General features: G+C 41.3%; 1 protein-coding gene across 2 annotated transcripts; it reads left to right on the top strand.

Moving 5' to 3' along the window:
• Positions 1–1502: 1502 nt before the first annotated feature.
• Positions 1503–17550, top strand: LOC306661604 (erlin-2). 2 transcript variants are annotated; one of them, XM_079140650.1, is made up of 12 exons: positions 1503–1606; positions 2811–2932; positions 4416–4497; positions 5716–5762; positions 6473–6534; positions 6688–6813; positions 9293–9366; positions 9524–9582; positions 10244–10335; positions 11177–11266; positions 13964–14043; positions 14458–17550. In XM_079140650.1, exons 2-12 carry the CDS (start codon positions 2826–2828, stop codon positions 14656–14658), a joined length of 1020 nt encoding a protein of 339 aa, XP_078996776.1. In that variant the 5' UTR covers positions 1503–1606; positions 2811–2825; the 3' UTR covers positions 14659–17550. The 2 variants fall into 2 exon arrangements, with proteins under 2 accessions (XP_078996776.1, XP_078996777.1); XM_079140651.1 differs by lacking the exon at positions 1503–1606 and adding an exon at positions 1705–1854.
• The last annotated feature ends 1602 nt before the right edge of the window (positions 17551–19152 follow it).

Genomic DNA, 19152 nt, shown 5'->3' with positions numbered 1-19152 from the left:
AACAAAATCCCACAACTTCCACTCACAATTCAAAGTTTAATAGTCATGAAATTTTTATGTTAAATACTTTATGCTGCAGACAGCCCCTGGGTTGATAAGCCTCCATATTCCTATTTTTCTTACTCATTCACTCAACTAGCAAATAAACATTTATTAAGTATATCTAAGAGAAAGAGAGAGGGCTCTCAAGTTCTGATATAATTGATGAAGAGACTGGTCACCTGTGTATGTGTGGGCTGCGGGAGGAAAGTGCACTGCTACAGAGTGGGAATAGGAGAGGCCCTCAAGCATGGAGGTGCGGGCAGAACTCCCAAATAGCACCGTATAGCCCATTCATGGGCTTAAACATGTAATTCTGGTAAGCTCACTCAGAGTAAACTCAGGGAGGGGAAACTGGCAAATCCCAAGCAGCCATGCCTAGAAAACCTACACTTTCCTTTTCCTGAGTCCAGAATTCATCTAACACTGCCAACTTGCTATCTTTCCTACATAAAAGTTTATCATTTACCAGTGAACTCCAAAGTTTTTTCACCTGCAAACAAAATGACTTCAGTGATTGACAGAAATACCCCATCCTGGGTGCAGCTCAGTAGTAAGGCAAGTTCTTAGAATGTGGAAGCCTCGGGTTCAATCCTGAACACACACACACACACACACACACACACACACACACACACACACACACAAAATCTAATAAAACTGCCCGATGTGATGCTGCTGAACCGTGTAGCTTGAGGGCAACGTCAGGCCCAGTAGGAGACCCAGTCTGGCTTCTGGGGCTGGTTCCACTACACCTCAGTCTGTACCTCCTAAGCATATAAGCCCCGGAGGTTGTGAAGGAAAAACTCCTACCTTCCGTAAATATATTGTGTATTCAAAGAGCGGACGACACGCACAAGCACCTGCAAGAAGCCCAGGTTAATAAAGGAAACCAGAAGGAAGCTTTCATTGACTGTTGTTATCCCCACACCTCACTGAACTTCTCAGATTCTCTTAATTACTTTATGTTGCTGTGGGGACCTCAAAGGACAAAGCTCCCAGAAAATTATAAATGGAAGTTCAAAGTAGGGATTGCTGATTACGTCACTGTGCTATAATCTACACATTTCAAAGATTGTTTCATTCAGCGGTGCTACGGGAAAGCGTGGGCAGAGGACTACAACATTGCGACTCGCTAGTACCTTCTCCGGAAGAAGAAAAAAAAACAGTTTGGACCTAACGTGGAGGGGAATCCGGAGCAATCTCCAAAGTCAAAACCTGGGAAAGTGATACCCGCGGCCACGCGCGTTCTGCCATTCACTCTCTACTCGCCAGACACCACCCAGCTCTCCACTCCATCCCCGCCCAGAAATCCTACACGGGTCCCGAGCCGCCCAGACCGAATCGCGAGCGCTCCCTGGCGGCCGTCCACGAACACTGACTACTAGGCGATCGAGGGGCGGAGCGGACAAACCAGGTTGAGGTAAGGAGGTGTGGTCTTCTCGCGGGAACTGATGGCGTCATCAGAGCGACGGGCCCGGAAGGAAGCAGCGTGCTGAGGGGTGTGGCGGTTTCTGCAGTTGCACAGGGGTTCGGACGAGTACGGAGCGCCTGGAGGGACAGCCTGGTACGCGGCCCCCGCCCCTTAGTTCGCGCACCGGGCCTCGATGCGGCTCCTGGCCCGAGCTCAGCCTTGGTCCTCCGGAGCTCTGGCCTTAGCCGCCTTTCTCCCTCAGCCGACCCATTCGGGAGCGAGAAAGAAAATCCTTTCTGTCTCTTCCCTGCCCACGAACCCCAGGAGGGACCGAGCGGAGGCTTTTGGAGCCCTTAGGACGCGCGACCCTCTCTCAGAGGAGAGCGGGGAAGGGGCGCGAGGTAGAGCGGAGGCGACTTCGGGGAGGGAAGGGCATTTGCAGAAAGGACGCAACTACAGCTCGGTAGCTAGAGGCGGCCAGGGTAAAATAAGCGCCTCAGACATCTGCGTCCCAGGTGTGTTAGACCCGGGAGGTAGAATCCTCGCCTTGTGCTGCTGGGCCCTGGCACACCCGACTAAACATTGCTGTCAGTCACCGTACGTTTTTTCAGGTCATTCAAGGTTCAGGAACTGAGTTTCTGGATGCCAGCTCTTTCACATCCAGTTGCCTGAACACGGTTAGACCCAGGAGCCCGCAATCTCCCATCCTGGGCAGTCTCGGTTTCTCCTAACCACCGGCTTGGGTGCAAAGGATATGGGCAAGGGAGTGTGGCTTCAGATGACAACCCTATCCCGTTTAGGTCCAAAGGAATAACTGGGAAAATGGATGAAAGGACAGAGAATCCCACCTTGGAACTTTGCTGCTTGCTGCCTCTGTCTGTAGCGTCTGAATAATGGTTTCCTTTGAAAAGGCAGGCAATTAGAACTGGGAGGCTCTGACCAGAATTACATAGCCACAACTGCCTGTCATTTGACATCCCCTGTAATTTGGGCCAGCGTACTGCAGCTGCCTCCCTTCCCTTTACTAGTGTGAGTGGCTCCAGTAACAGCACATTTGTGTTCACAGGAAGTTAAGGCTGTGTTCCGAACCCTGCACAATTGGCACTGGTTCTTACTTGGGCAAGGAGTGTATCTGGAGCCATTGCCTCTTCACAGTGGTGAACATAATCTACTATTAGGGAATGGGAATGTTGACTGAGAGCATGGATGAAATGAGTTGTAGATGTAGCCTTATGTTCCCACTACAGCAGGCTGCATATGAGTCACTTTCAGGGAGCCGCACTTGGTGAAGTACTCACTGGCATGGCTTTTCTTCTGCATGTCTGGCCACACACATTTTCCCACATCTTTTCCCTAGGATAAAGGTTCACTGATGGCTCAGTTGGGAGCAGTTGTGGCGGTGGCTTCCAGTTTCTTTTGTGCTTCTCTCTTCTCAGCTGTGCACAAGATAGAAGAGGGACACATTGGGGTATATTACAGGTAAGGCAGAGACAGGTAGAATCTTTTCAACCTCCTGTTAAGTGGTTCCCTTTCCTAGTTACTATAGCAGACTCTGCTAAGTTTATATTTTATTGACTAGGGTAATGTTTTTAGATTGGGCTTTTTGTGTCAGTGACCTTGAGAAAGGGAATGTGTGGATATGAGTGTACTTGTATGTATATTTAAAATTTCCCTTAATATTGGCGATGGATAAACGTGTATATAGACTCAGAAACAAAACCAGCACTCCTTGCAGATAATCCCTGAAATATTATTGTCTCATACATACTTCTGGGAGGCTTGGCTCCACACTACCAGGTTACCTCTAGAAAAGCCATCTGAGTCCCAGTTCTTGATGGCAACTTGAGAAGATAGCCTACTCTGCTAATTTGGGAGTCTTTTTTACAATGAACATTTTGGGGAAAACAAAGTGTTCTGCAAGTTGATCTGTATCAATCAAGGCAAACCTTAAGATAATGGTTCTTAAAATTGTATCATTGTTTATGTTACTTTTTTTTATTAAATTTGACTTCACAATGTAAAGCAAAGAAACACTTATAAATCTTGCGTTGCTTTCCTTTCAGTAACCTCCATGACCAAGGCTTTTGCTTTTGTCTTTATGAACCCCTTTTATATGCCCTATGATGCTTATTTCTGGATTGTCAATAGCAAGTTCTAAAACTCTGAGTCTAGGGATGTAGCTAAGTGGTAGAGTGCATGCGTAGCATACAGAAGGCCCTAGATTTAATCCACAGGCCCCCGCTTCCCAAAACAGGTTATCATTACAAACAACTTGATTAGGAAGGTAACTCTATTGCCAGAAAAATATATTTAATGACTTATAGAGTGTACATAAGATTATTCTTTTGGTTGACCATGTCACTGAACTTCCCAATTAATTGATGTATCACTTCATTTAAGTGCCCAAATGGATTGCCACAAGCTCAACAGATAATGATCAAGTAAAAAAAGGACTTCCTCTCTTATCTTGAAAATAGCCAGGGATTCTGCTATCCTTTTTTTTTTTTTTTTTTTTTTTTTTTTTTTTTTTTTTTTTGGTATTGGCTCTCTAACACAGGGGCACTTTACCTCTGAGATACAGCTACATCCCCAGCTTTTTTTTTTTTTTTTTTTTTTTTTTGAGACAAGGTTTCACTAAGTTGCTGAGGCTAGCCTAAAACTTGCAGTCCTGTCTCAGCCTCCAGAGTCCCTGGGATTAAAGGTGTGCACCACTGCACCCGGTTTACTGTCTTAATTTCACTTCACCAGTATGCCTGTTTTTCTTAATGCAAAAGAAAGCCTGGTGTTTTACTATCAGCTTCCTCGTGTTAAGATGAGAAGAAGAAAAGGATCTGTGGATGTGGCTCCAGCACGTGTCACTCTATATTAAATGTTTATAGGACTGAAGAGAAAGTTAGCCCACGTGGTCTTAATGTAATAGATCCTGTTGCTACACTGAACCTGCCTCTCTCTCCCTCTGCAGAGGCGGTGCCCTGCTGACTTCTACCAGCGGCCCTGGTTTCCATCTCATGCTCCCTTTCATCACATCATATAAGTCTGTGCAGGTACACTTGGCTTGTGTGGTATGGTTGGATGACTACAAATTTGGATTGTTGATAATAATATGATTTGAAATTATTGAGCCATTGGATGAGTAAAATGCCTTTTCAGAGAATGATTTAAGTATCATAAACACATAACAAGCACGCAAACACAGGCTCTTGGAGCTTTACTTGATTATTGAAGTAGCTGAATAGAATCATCATTGCCTTGCCTTGGACCATTAGCCCTATATGGAAATTATTTCTTCAAGACAAAACCAAAGAAGAATCTTCTGAAAATATACAAGAAAAGTCTAATATATATGTATGCCTGTGTTTTACCATGATAGATGGAAATAAAGCAATAAAGCATGGTAATTTTGCTGGTTCTTATTTAAACTTCAGAAATGTGAAATAACTTTTTAGGGGGAAGAGGGAAGTTGGATTGGGTGAGGGGTAATAACATCTGAAGTAAGTGTAATATTAATTGTAGAATGCCCAGCACACCAGTAATCCCAGCTATTTGGGAGTTTGAGGCAAGAGGGTTACAAGTTCAAGGCCAGCCCCATCTACTTAGCCAGACCCTGTCTCAAAATAAAGAGGACTAGGGATGTAGTTCAGTGATAAAGTGCCCCTGGGTTCAATGCCCAATACTAATAGAAAAAAAAAAAAATGGTTAGATGTGACTGCTCTCAGCCTGGCTAAGATAGACTAAACATCTCTGATATGTCCATATAAGAAAAATCAGGAAAAAAAAATAACTTTTCAACTGATCCAGCAAAATGTCCTAGAATACCTCATAGTCATTTTCCTTTTATGGTTTTAAAAATGTATTCAAGTATATTATCTCATTTGAGTCTGGCAATAATCCTAAGGATCAACTGAGCAGGTACTGAAGTCTGAGACAGGTTAAATAAGGAATTTGCTGTTTTCAAACTAGTAAATATAAGAGCTAGAAGTAAATACACAGCTTAAGACTCCTAATCCAGGGTCTTTTTCACTAAACCATTATTCCTCTGCCTGTTCAGATGTGGTTCCCTTACAGTGAAGGTAGGGAAGGTACCCTTACCTGGTTTAGAAGCACACTCTGTAAAAGGGGATTAGGTGAGTTATCCATGTTTAACAAAGGCAAAGCTTAACCCAAACAAGTAGTCAAGGGCAAGGGCATTTGGGTTTCCAAATAGTAAATTACATTGTTTGTCACTACCCAACTTAAAGTATTTGATGTTCCTCTGTTCCCAGACCACACTCCAGACAGATGAGGTGAAGAATGTACCTTGTGGAACCAGGTAAAATACCCAGAGTAAAGCTCTGGGCTGGGGGTATAGTTCAGTTGGTAGAGTGTTTGCCTAGGCCCTGGGTTCGATCCCTAGCACTGCAAAAAAAAAGCTAAGCTCCAATAAGTAAGAGAAAGGACTTTCCAACTGGCTGCAGTAAGAGAGTGACACTCAGTTGTTTTTATCATGTATGGTTTTATCATATTCCTGCCCCACTTTTCTGACTTGACCACGTTATGGGGTGTAGTAGAGAAGATCCAAGGTTTAGGAGGGGCTAGAATAATTTTTATAATGAATGTTTGAGGGCATAAGGGAGGGCTGAACTAAAATGATGGCAAAGCCCAAGTGAGAAACACCAGGAAATTCCGCAGTGAACTTGTGTGTTCTAAAAACTTCTTTACCTTCTTTAGTCTTCTCCCTGCAATCGATTCCTTTCATCAGAAGGCATTGCTGATTCAAAAGATATGAACTAGTCTTTTCTTACTAACACCCCAAAAGTCTCACTGGTTCTTGTGAAGGTATTTTTAGGTTGATTTCTCTGAGATCAGGTTGTTGATAGGAACTCTGCAGATCTCCTGTTTGGAAATCCAAGATGCCTTCTAATGTTCCACAAATGTTTCTGTTCCTTTTCTGCCTGTCACACGTCTTATGCTATCACCTTAGGAGGTTATACACTATTCCAGAACTTATTAGTGACTTCTTTGTCCCTCTTTCTCCAATAGTGGTGGTGTGATGATCTACTTTGACAGAATTGAAGTGGTGAACTTCCTGGTACCAAATGCAGGTATGTCTTCCGGTATACCCTCCCCACTGGCCTAATTGCCTCACATCTGTTTGTCTCGGTTTCTCAGAAAGGGACAGCTGCTGTGTCTGAAAAAGTTTGAGAAGTTTGGAGTCTTGCATTTTCTTATACTGAGCCCTCTCCTCCCTGACCCAGTGTATGATATAGTGAAGAACTATACTGCCGACTATGACAAGGCCCTCATCTTCAACAAAATCCACCATGAGCTGAACCAGTTCTGCAGTGTACATACGCTTCAAGAGGTCTACATTGAGCTGTTTGGTAAGAAAGTCCCCTTTCCATGATCATGCCAGGGTTTAGTAGCCCTATATCACCCCACTGCCTATCCTGGCTACCCACAAGATAAGATGGATAGTGTTTGGGAACTGGTAATCAATGGAGTTCCTGGAAAATGTTATCATCAATGAAAGAAGATCCTTAGAGGGGTCAAGCTTTGAGAACAAGAAAATAGTGGAATAGCGTATTCACTTTTGACTAGAATCAGAGGACTGGAATAGAAATGTATTCTCTCTTTCCCTAAAATATCATTCTGTAATGAAGATTGTAAAAGAACCTTAGATGTTATCCACCCAACATCCTCATTTTAAGATAAGTGTACTGAGACTCAAAGTGAGGAAGTTATAAGCTAATTGCTAGTTGGTAGCAGAGCTGAAACTAGAACCTTTATCTCCTGGCTGTCACTTCATTATTCTCTGCATACTGCTTCACACCAGGTAAAGGGCCCACAGGGATGGGTGAGGAAAATACTGTGGTTCTATAATTCTAAAAGTGAAACCAGAATTATAACATTTCACAGTTCTTAGAACCTTTATGTTTTGCTTTTTTTTTTCCCCCTGCCACTCTGTCCCTATAGAGATGAACAGGAAAACAGTTAAACAAAAAGGATACACATACCTAAGTTGACACCTTTTGTCCTTTTTACCTGATCAAAGGAAACCCATCTGACTTTAGCAGCAAAGGAAAGAGACATTTCAGTAATTGTTACAGCTCCTTTGTGGTATTCTGTTTAAACTTGCTTCTAGAAGTTTTTAAGTAGCCAATATTAAAAGTAAATGAACTTTTCTTGATACTAACACTGGAAGATGATTTTTCCCTTTAACCCACATAAAAAGACCCAAGTGAGTTCTGGGAATTTTTGTTTTTATTTTTGTTTTGTTTTATGGTGCCAGAGATGGAATCAGAAGCCTCCTGTATGCTAGGCAAGTACCCTACCCCTGAGCTACAACCCAAGCCCGAAATGTTTTTTTTATTAATGGACAGAAGGAGGAATCATTTATATTGCCTGTGACCATTTGCTTAAACAAATAGCCTTTGCCTTGTCTAAGATTTAGGAAATCATTAGAATCACTTTTCTTCAGTGGAAAACTGAATGTAAATTCATTTTTTAAGGTTTGCCTTCTTTTGTGGCTTTTGAAATCATTGTGCCTTCAAGAAAAAAAGTTGGCAAATTTGCTATTGATTTTTTTTAACCTCAAACTAATAGAAGTTTATGAAATATTAATTTTCTCCCTAGCCATTGTTTTAGTATAGTGCCTTCAATGAACATTTCAGAGCATTTGAAATAACAAAAGACAAAGGATTTCTACTGTCCCTGAAGAGAAAATTAAAATACTAAATCGTCTTGTATTCAAATACTTTTTACTGTCTTACAGATAAACTGTAAGTGAAGTGAAGTGTGGCTTTTACACAGAAGAACTGGGAAAATGTATTTGCTTTGATACTTTTTCCTTTCTGAATTTCAGTCTTACTGGCAAGCAGTGTTTTGCTTGGAATCTGTGTACATTCATAAAGGAGAAATTCATATCTCTAATGTTCCTTGAACTACATTTCACCCTCCTCAAGACTCTCAGCCTCATCTTTAAACATGACTCTATATAATTTTTATCACTTCTTACTATGATGCATCTTCTTTGTTCATTTTATAAAAATATTTTCTAATACTTGTTCAGAACTTTACCTAAAGAACCTCTTGTGTTTACTTAGTAATGTAATTTAATTAGAATTTATCAGTATCACTATAGTATTTAAGCAACTTACTATACTACTGAAATGCTTTGCAAAATAGTTCTTCTAGACTTCCCCAATAAGTTACTAACCCAGGGCAACAGGTTTCTGCCTTAATTCAGATATAACTTAGTCTGATAAATGACTGTGGCACTTGCCTAGCAACATGTACAAGGCTCTGGATTCAATCTCCAGTACTGCCAAAAAAAAAATTTTTGTTTTTGTTTTTGTTGGCAGTACTGGGGATTGAACCCAGCTACGTTCTACCACTGAGGTATATCCCCAGCCCTTCCCCCCCCCCCCCCCGCCCCTAATTTTGAGACAGGGTCTTGCTAAGTTTCTAAGGCTAGCCTTGAACTAGTGATCCTCCTGCCTCATCCTCCCAGGTAGCTGGGATTACAAGCTTATATCACCACTCGCTGCTGCAAAAAGAAAAAATTTTTTAAAGTCTTACAGGATATCCTGAGGTTTCTGGGCTTTGTAGTACCATACTGTTGGGAAGATTTTTTTTTTTTTTTTTTTTTTTTTTTTTTTTTTTTGCAGTGCTGTGGATTGAACCCAGGCCTTTGTGCTTGATAGGCAAGCACTCTACTAGCTGAGCTATATTCCCCAACCCCTTTGGGAAGACCTTTTACTTCTCTTCTTGAGCCTCTGTTTCTACTTGTACTTTACTACCATCCCACCCTCCCCAATCTAGAAAGTATAACATTTCCTTTTTGTGTGTCATTGATTCCAGACCAGATTGATGAAAATCTCAAACTGGCTTTGCAACAGGACCTGACCTCAATGGCCCCTGGGCTTGTCATCCAAGTAAGCATTGCCACAGTGGGAGAATACCCTCTCTCTGAAATTTTATCCTCTCTCCCAAGGAATGTCCTTTTTATGAAGAAATATCTAGGCTCTGTAGGAGTTTATATCCCTTACCACCCTCACTTTCCAATCACTTGCTATTTGTATCTTTCTCCAGGCTGTGCGGGTGACAAAGCCCAATATACCTGAGGCAATCCGCAGGAACTACGAGTTAATGTGAGTATGCCCTAGGCCTACACTGACTGCCACACTCTGCCGCCTCCCACCTCATCCCATCCCAGAGTTAACCAAAGCTGTGCCAGGCTTTTCGTTTATTTCCTTTCTTGAGCATTTATTATAGGCTGTGCACTGTAAGATTGCACAGGCATGTCACTGCCCTCATAGGGGCTCCTTAACTGAGAGCCACAGAAGGAGCCTTGTAGAGCAGGATACTTTTAAAGGCCTGGAGCCTTCTTCATGTTCAGTGGCCCATGCCAGAGGTGGAGATAGGAGGGAAAGATGAATATGTGAATAGCAGGTATATTTTATTAGAAGTCCATTATGTTTTTATTTACATTTTGTTTTGAGATGGGATCAGGCTAGGCTTAAAATCCTGGGCTTAATAGTCCTTCTGCCTCTGCTGTACAGCTGCAGCTACAGTCATGCACCACCATGCCCAGATGTTAACATTATATATAATTTCCCATAAATGAGTTAGCTTGGAAGAGAAAGAGCCACTATCTGCAACAGATCAGCTTTTACCGTGGCTACTGAATATCCAGCAAAAAATCATAGTGTGCCTCTCCTCACTGGAAGAGTTTGGCTTCTCCAGGGGGCAGTGAAGTTCTGCAGAGGCTTTTCCATTACAGCCTCACAGCTGCATATTTTTCCCCCTCAGGGAAAGTGAGAAGACAAAGCTTCTTATTGCAGCCCAGAAACAGAAGGTGGTGGAGAAGGAGGCTGAGACAGAGCGGAAGAAGGCCCTCATTGGTCTGAATGTGGTTCTGTGATCCCCCTTTCAGGGCAGAAGGGCTGGGGACGATGGGAAGATACAGGGAAGACCCAGGCATGAATAGACTACATAGTCTTCCAAAACGTTTCTACCATGCCAGAGTGACATTCAGGCCCCAGAAGCCAGAAACTGTCAGATCATGGCCAGGGTAATGAGTTTTGAGTTTCTACCTATTTTGTAAATGGAAGAGCCCTTCCTATTAATCATAATTCATAATAATAATGGCTAACAATGAGTACTTACTATTAAGTCATGTCCTTCTCTAAGCACTTCATATGTGAAGGAACTGAGTCCTCACAACTGTCCTGTGAATTAGCTACCATAATTGGCCTTATTTGACTGAACTGAAGCAGAGAGAGGTTGAATAACATGTTCACAGTCTTGTGGCAAGTAAGAGATGGGACTGGGGTTCAACTCCAGAAACTAATCACTATATTGCATTATCAACAACCAATCCAACTACTAACTAAAATGAAGCGTCAGGTAAAACTTATTCCTTAAAATATTCTTTTGGGAAGAAGTAGACCTGTGACTTAGAAGAAAAGTCAGGACTTGTTCCTCACCTTCCTCAAAGAAATGGCTCTCCTCCCTGGGACCAGGGTCTTCTTAGTTACTCTCTCGCACTGATGATGTGCTATTATGCTCACTCCTCATTCCATCTCTGCCCCTATGTGCCTATCACAGGTGCCCTTTGGGGAAAGCAGCTCTCCATCTGAGCATACCACTGTCACATATCAGGGCACTCAGATCAGATAGAAGGTGAAATTAGTCAAACTTGAAGTGTCAGAGCTATAAGTCTTTTCTCAACTTCATTTATAGAGGCTGAAAAAGTAGCTCAGGTTGCAGAAATCACCTATGGGCAGAAGGTGATGGAGAAGGAGACTGAAAAGAAGATCTCAGAAATCGAAGGTGAGCAGAAGGGACATTGATACTTGAGTTTTGCTCAACCTCTACTTTATGGCAAGTGGGTGGGAGAATTGTTTCCTTTGCTTTTTAATCTCTTTCTAGGATGTCATGATCTCTCTAAAACATGTGTTTTACTCTGCATTTAGACTCACTCATGCTTGGAAATTTCAGACAGGCTAGCATCCAGCTACTTCAGAGAGCATCATTCATTCAGCAAATGCTGGTTGAGTGTCTTTGTGTGCCAGGCATTTTATGAAGCATAAAGAAAAGGGAAATCACTGCCTCTGCTGTTTTGGAGTTCACAATCTAGCAGGGGTCTCCAAGCATTGGGAGTAAACTTAGAAGCTGGGCCAGAACAGCAGCTGGTCCCCCTTGCCTCAGCCACCCACTCCTCTAAAGTCAGTTCATGCCATTTTTTTTTTGTCTTTAAGTCTGCTCTCAAGGTCTAAGCAGATAATAAGTTGACTTTGAAGAAAACATTTTTTTTTTAAAGACTGTCACAGTGGCATATGCCTATAATCCCAAGTACTCAGGAGGCTGAGGCAGAAGTATCACAAGTTTGAGGGCAGCCCTGCAACTTAGACCCTATTTCAAAACAAAAATAAAGAGGGCTGGGAATGTAGCTCAGTAGTAGAGTACCCCTGGGTTCAATCCCCAAAACCCCACACCACAAAAAAAAAAAAAAAAAAAAAAATTCAAAACCAAAACATTGAAGCTAAAAAGAAGTATTATCTTTGCTAGTTTTTCTGAATATCATTCACCTTCAGTTCCTGCTCCCAAATCCTCACCTTTGTCCCACTACGCATCTTTTACTTCATGTGATATCTCTATCAAGCAAATTTCAGGACAAAAATGGATTCTTAGGACGACTGAAGGCTACAAAGTGTTATGTTCAGTTATGTTCATTATGGAACCTATAAGGCTTTGAAAGGGCCTATTGAGGAGCCAGTTAGGATTTCACAGATCAGTAGCTCCTTGTTCAGAATCTCTTAGCAAAATAGAAGTTTCGTTTTATTTTGTTTGTTTTTCCTCAGTACTGGGATTTGGGATTGAATCCAGGGGTACTGTACCACTGAGCCACATCCCCAGCTCTTTTTATTTTATTTCATTTTATTATTTTATTTTATATTTTATTTTTTTATTTTATGACTGACTTTGAATTTGTGATGCTCCTGCCTCAGAGCCACAAGAAGCTGATATTACTGGCATGTGCCACTGTACTCATCTAAACAACCTATTTTTCTTACATATACCTGTTATCCGTGCTAAGGCCAATTGAATTGTCCCATAGTAACCAGAACTCCAGCAAGACTGCAGGTTCCTTCACCCCAGGGTCATGCTGAAGGCATGCAGTAAGACCCCCACAGACTAACCTTTCTCCCCAGGTGTTTTGCTACAAATATTACATGTGGCTGGCCTCATTCCCAGGGCAAGGGGGTACACATCAAAAATTTTGCTTCAGCTTGACAGAAAGCTAGTCTCAGCCAGGAAGGGAGGTATATCACTTGTATAGTGGGATTAAATAGATCAGAATCCGAACAGGTGTTAGTCTTGACCACTGCATGTAATTCTTTCTTAGAATTGTGCCAGCCTAATCACTGTTAATTAGAAGCTTTTTTTCCCCAGTACTGGGGTTTGAATCCACAGGCACTTTACCACTAAACCATATCCTTAGGCCCTCCCCTCTTTTTTTTTAATTTGAGACAGTGTCTTGCTAATATGTTCAGGCTAGCCTAGAACTTCAAATCCTCCTACCTCAGCCTGCCAAGTCAGTGGTATTACTGGCATGAGCCACTGCCCCAGTTAGAAACATTTTTAAATAATTGATAGAAATAAAAAGGAGGATGGGAATGGGAAAGACAGAAGAATGTATTGGATATAACTTTCCTATGTTCATATATGAATACACGACCAGTGTAACTCCACATCATGTACAACCACAAGAATGGGAAGTTACACTCCATGTATGTATGCTGTGTCAAAATACATTCTACTGTCATGTACAACTAAAAAGAACAAATTAAAAAAAGAAAGAAAAATGAAATGATTTTGGAGAGGAATGATTTTGTGTTTACTGTATTCAGTTTTAGGGTGAAGCACCCACTGGCCATATTCAGAGCCTTCTTTGGACTTCACTTGCTTTTGCCAAGTAGCAGGAGAGCTCTGGAACTGGCGCTTAAGGCAGGGATCCACTGCTTTGCTCCATAGATGTAGAGCTACAAAAGAAGAAAGCCTGTGGAAACAGGAAGTGTCTCTGGGTAGCTGTGCTTTTTTAGATTATGCTGTTAACATGTATGATTTGCACACAGCAAGAGACTTGCTCATAACTAATCCCATCCTAGGTAGATGCTTTCAAAGCACTTTTTCATCTTTGGTTGATCCTTACACCAGCTAGGACAATATGGAAAAAATGCCACAAGAATCCAGAGAGAGAGAGAAGAAAAAGGGGAGGGGGGACTATCTCCCCAAGGTCACAGAGGCATAGAGGCAGAGGAAAAGTTATAGGGGCAGGGACCACAACAGGTCCCCACAACCTCCCAGTGCTAGAAATCAAACCCAGGGCTTTGCACATGTTAAGCAGGTGCTCTGTCACTGAGCTACATCCCCAGTCCCCAGAACATAGTCTTCTGATAGACTGTGCACTTCCTGCAAAACCCAGTATTTGCACTTCATCCAGTTCCCTGCATTCCTTCCCCTCAGATGCTGCGTTTCTGGCCCGGGAGAAGGCAAAGGCTGATGCTGAATGCTACACTGCTTTGAAAACAGCTGAAGCAAATAAGGTAAAGGCCCAACACAGCCTGATGAAGACATGTCTTTGGGTTTGGGTTTAAATTGCTTGGTAGTACCTGGTATTAAATGATCATCACCACCCAGACCCCATTGGGGCTAGAACTGAGAGCTCCAGTTTTATGTAGGTCAGGTATTTTCCTTTGATAGTAGTTCTTAATAGAAATTTAATTTTTTGTGTTAAACATGGAAATGTCTAAAACTCTTACCACTCTGTCTTGAAGAGCTTAGATTACTTCATCTTAAAAGAAATGGTTCCCCTGTTACTAATATAAACAGGGAGCCCATGGAAAATAGAAAGGGGCATATTTCTTTGACAGGCTCTTTGCATATGAAAATTGAAGGGGTGCCACCAAAAATTTTCTCCAATATAGTTCCACCTAAGTCTTTATTTTTTTTTGTCACAGCTGAAACTGACTCCAGAATATCTACAGCTGATGAAATATAAGGCCATCGCTTCCAACAGCAAGATTTACTTTGGCAAAGACATCCCTAACATGTTCATGGACTCTGCAGGCAGTCTTAGCAAGCAGTTTGAGGGGCTAGGTGACAAGCTGAGCTTTGGCTTAGAAGATGAGCCTCTGGAGGCAACCACACAGGAGAACTGAAAAAAAATTTTATACAACCTCAGATGACACTTCTACAGATCTTTATTTTTTAAGATGAAACAATGCTCCTTCCTCCCACACTACCTTCTTTGACTCTTCAAGTTACTATGGTGAAAAAGAAGAAAAGGATTTAAATCTGCTCCCCTTCCTGGAAAGGGAGGGTGGGGATTGATGATTTGGGGTTTTATTCAGGTAAGTAGGTTATATATGACTTGTGACAAGATTATAAACCATGGGTTTGCCCTCTGACCTGCAGGCACCAATTTAGTCCCTTTGAAGCTGACTTAATTAGGGATTGTATCGCTAAGAGATGGGAGAAGTGTAGGCTCTTGCCTCCAGGTGATTTGATTTCCCTTATTTGGGAAAATGCAGTCCACCATTTGCACCCCCATCTCCAAGGCGGGAGATGTCTGTGGGGAGGCTTACCACTGAACAAACATGCACTTGTACATTTGCCAGTGGAAAAACAGCTGCAGAAAATGTTTGGCTTCCATGGCATTTTTGTCAGTGCATGTATGGGTTATTTTAGAAGCAAGCTTTTTGAGCCCTCTAAAGGAAGAACTGGTGCTAGGTTTTGCAAATTTTTCTATATGCTATGCTCCTTGCCCTACGGCTCAGAATGGTGGTTTCTGACTACATTTCCAGAGTCAGGGCTTGGTTACCACCACACATTCTTTTAGAAACTTTTCACTTAATCCGTGATTTGGTTTTTTTCTTCTCAATCTCCCTGTTGGCTCCATTCAGCATCAAGAGGACAGAAACAAACAACTCAAGTGTCTTACTAGTTGCTGAAGTGGTATCATTTACTATTAGCCACTGTAGTAACTGCTTGGCAGATTATGTATGTACCTTGAAATCAAGTGTCTTTATTATTGTGGGGATTCTACATTGAAGAGCTCTGATACCATGTATGAAGGAGGAATAAGGGTCAGCCAAGGGATTTCTGAAGTCCTAATGTCTGTTGGGCATTTATCTGACATGATGATAAAGGGAGTCTCTTCTATAAGTGGCTTATGTTTTTAGATCCAGGGCTCCCAGGCAGCCACACAGAGGTTAGGCTGAATGTTAACTCTCCAAAGACAGCTGTGTGGCTATATGTCAAAGTTCATGCCCATATTCCTGGGCTGAGTACCTGTCTACATCAAAATCTGTTCAAAGTGTTTTCTTCATTCCTAGTTAGGAAAATTATGAGTCACACTGGAAGATTCAGGATAGGGGAGAGCAAACATGAAAGAAAGATTTTTCTTATGTCCTAGAACCAAGGTTGGGGGTAGGGAATCCACCCTGTGTAGCCCATGAGTGGTATACAGAATTTTTAAGTGAAGAGCAGCTATCTGGAGTTAATTTGTAAGCATATTAGAATGCTGAGTGACCATGATCAGCTCTGGCTTAGGATTTGGTCTTGTTATTAGCTGCCCCCACCCATAGAAAAAAGCAAAAACAAGAATTTCACTGTACCTCTCTTCTATCTGTGAATACTATCAATGATACTCTGGCACCAATCCCACCTCTTTTGTGATCCCTCACGCAAGCTTCTGTTTTACCAAATGGTCCTAGAACTCAGGCTAGCTTGCTCCTAAATAGCACCAGACTTGTCAAGAAATTTTGAGCCTGCCTAGAAAGAAAGATGCAAAGTATTACCTCCCCTTACTTCAAATGTTGCCCTTCTCTGCTCTCATTCCTGGCCCTGAGAATTCTCAAACCACAGTCCTCATCGTGCTTGTTCAGGCAGCAAAATGTTTCCCAGTTGGGATGAATTTTAATGTTCTCAAGATTTCTTACTTGCAGGTCTCTCTCCCCCATTATTAGAATGCATTCATCCTCCTCCCATTCAATGCTGTTAGTCACTTATTAGGAGCAGCGTGACTCGGCCAGCATCCCCTTCACATGTATGTCTGTTCTACTTTGAATTCTTCCACGTGGGTCTCAGAAAACACCATTTTGCCACAGTAGATCAGGAGCAGGGTTATCTCAGCCTCTGAATAGCACACTTTCCTCAGGTTTGTTTTAACTCGAAAGTCTCTCCTGTACCAACATCCTGTGATACTTTGTCCCTTGACCACAAAAGAGCCTCAGTAAGTCCTGCTGCAACTGCCTTCCACCAGGTTAACGTTGCTTCCTCTTTAACAAAAAATGTAAACGTTATCATGCTCATTAGCATAAATCCAGTGGTTGTGGGTACCTGTCTGAGCAGTAAAATCATGGAAGTCAGCTGTCTCCTTTAGCCTGGGATAACTAATCCATCTTTGTTGTTTTAACACTTAATAGAAAATCTTCAAACATTTGAATTCTAAACATAAAATGTGATAGCCTGCAGTGTTGTAGGCAGTGAAGTAATGGCTGCTATTTATAAGTGGAACTTCTATCAAAATAAGTAACTGTTTATAAAATTCAGTTTTTGTAGGATTTTCCAAGGAATAGCACCTTAGTGAAATGTTTCTCATTAAAACTTTACAGAAGTGATTCATATTCAGTACTGCTTTTAATCACTTTTTTAAATATAAGGACAGAATGTTTGTAAGAAAGCCAAAGTTTGTTAATTTTTATATAACTAAAATAAAATAGATTTGGAGGGATCTGTATTCATATTAAGTTGAGAAAGACAGAATCACTGAAGCTTAGCAATGTATTAATTCAAAAAAAAAGGAGATGTTTTATAAATGATCTTTGGCAGTTTCTATGGGTCTGTTTCATTAACACTGATCACTTTACCATTTAAAGAGTAGTGAAAGTCATTTGGTCATATTTACTGACTTGTCAAGTTAGAGGATAAAGTGTATCTTGGCGAATGGCAACTTCATGTCTGTAAACTTAACCACTACTTCTTGGTTCTGTTCAATATGGTTCTAGCTACTGTTTTTATTGTTTCCTTATAAAAGATGTAATAGCCAATCATTTGTGTTTGTATTTCCATTCCTTTTTTATCTCTGCTTTTGTGCAGGCTGGTGATTGAATAGTCAAAGTAATTTTTCAAAGAGCCCCAAGGGTTTAATGATCCCCTTTGTTACTGAGAAATAATTCTTGTTATATTAATCATTCTATTAATGATACTGCTGGATTAATTGCCTTGGGTCGATAGCTGGAGGAATTGTTTTGGACAACACAAAAGGCCTCGTGATTTGATGTCTTAGTTTTATTTTCAGTCTGTCTAAATAAAATGAGTCTTTGTGTTTACTTTTTTATTAAAGTGATAGCTAATACTAAGATAGGTGATATAAAGAAATAAAATATCCCTGGCTAGTGAGTTAATTTGTACCTTAAAATATGTTCAGATGAAAATCAATCCCCATTATCAACACGGAAACAAACAACTTAAAGTTATTTGTGAACATGGCATAATTCTTGGCAGGTGTTATAAAGATTTGTCATTTTAAAGAATTAATACACCACTGAAGTTCTGCTCCAAGAGAAGAAATATTTCAATTGACCCAAAATGCATTTTGATATCAATTCTGTGGGGAAGTCCCAGGCTCTGCTCTGGCAAGCTGCCTAGCCTGGTGTTGCCAGATTAAATACAGGGTGGTCAGTTAAATGTGAATTTCAAACAATTTTTAATGTAAGTATATCCCAAATTTTGTATTTTTTAAAAGTATATTTTATGTTTTTTATCTGAAATTCCCATTTAACTGGGAGCCCTTTGTTTTTATTTGTTAAATCTAACAACACTACTCCAGGCTTTCTCAGTTTTTTTTAATGGTGCGTCCAGACTTTATTGGTTCAAAGCCCAATAAATAAATAATATCAATTTGGAATTGAATGAGTAAGATAAGAGTACCACTCCTGGAGTTAGACTGCTAAGGTTCATATCCCGGCCCTACCACTTCCTAGGCGTGTGGTCTTAGTAAGTTTTTTAAACTCTCTAAGCCTCTGTCTTCATTATAAAATGGGTCAGTGAACTATAAGAAATAATCCATATGGAGGATTTTAGCATTGTTCCTAGCATGTGTAAGTTTTCAAAAAAAAAAAAAAAAGCTATTTTTAGTCCTCTGGGAAAACAAACTAGAAGCACATAACTAGTAAGCGGATGCCACCAAGTAGAAAGTCAAATGTTTTTTTAAAAAAATGAGATTACAACTATAGCACATAGAGAAAGAAGGGAACATGTCTGGCAGCAAACACAGTATTGAGAATACATACCTCCGTGGAAATAGAGTATGCAGAAAATAAGCTGGTTTGACCCTTCTGAGAGGAATTGTGTGGTTCTGGGCTCCAATTAAAAGAAACAGGGCTGGGGATGTAGCTCAGTGGCAGCACTTGCCCACCATGTACAAGGACCCTGGGTGTTCAGTCCCCAGCACTGAATGAATGAATAGAAACTTGAAAGTCTAAGAAGAAAACAATGTTAAAACCAAGTGAGGGGTGGGGAAGCCAAAGCTCAAGGCTACGGATGTGGCTCAGGAGTAGAGTGCTTGACCCGCATTCCTGAAGCCTTAGGTTCAACCCCCAGCACTGGGGTGGTGGGGATAAGGGTGACTCTCCAAAAAGTAAACTCAC

Source organism: Sciurus vulgaris (assembly GCF_902686455.1).
Source record: "Sciurus vulgaris genome assembly, chromosome: 5".
Lineage (NCBI taxonomy): Eukaryota > Metazoa > Chordata > Mammalia > Rodentia > Sciuridae > Sciurus > Sciurus vulgaris.
Note: the sequence above shows the minus strand (reverse complement) of the source record. Positions and strands in the feature narration are given on the sequence as shown.

Excerpts from the sequence above, each read along its gene's own strand:
- LOC306661604 (XM_079140650.1), top strand. The coding sequence starts at position 2,826 with ATGGCTCAGTTGGGAGCAGTTGTGGCGGTGGCTTCCAGTTTCTTTTGT. Across the intron at positions 9,583-10,243 it reads CGCAGGAACTACGAGTTAAT|GGAAAGTGAGAAGACAAAGC; the intron begins GTGAGTATGCCC and ends TTTCCCCCTCAG. Across the intron at positions 11,267-13,963 it reads GAAGATCTCAGAAATCGAAG|ATGCTGCGTTTCTGGCCCGG; the intron begins GTGAGCAGAAGG and ends CCTTCCCCTCAG.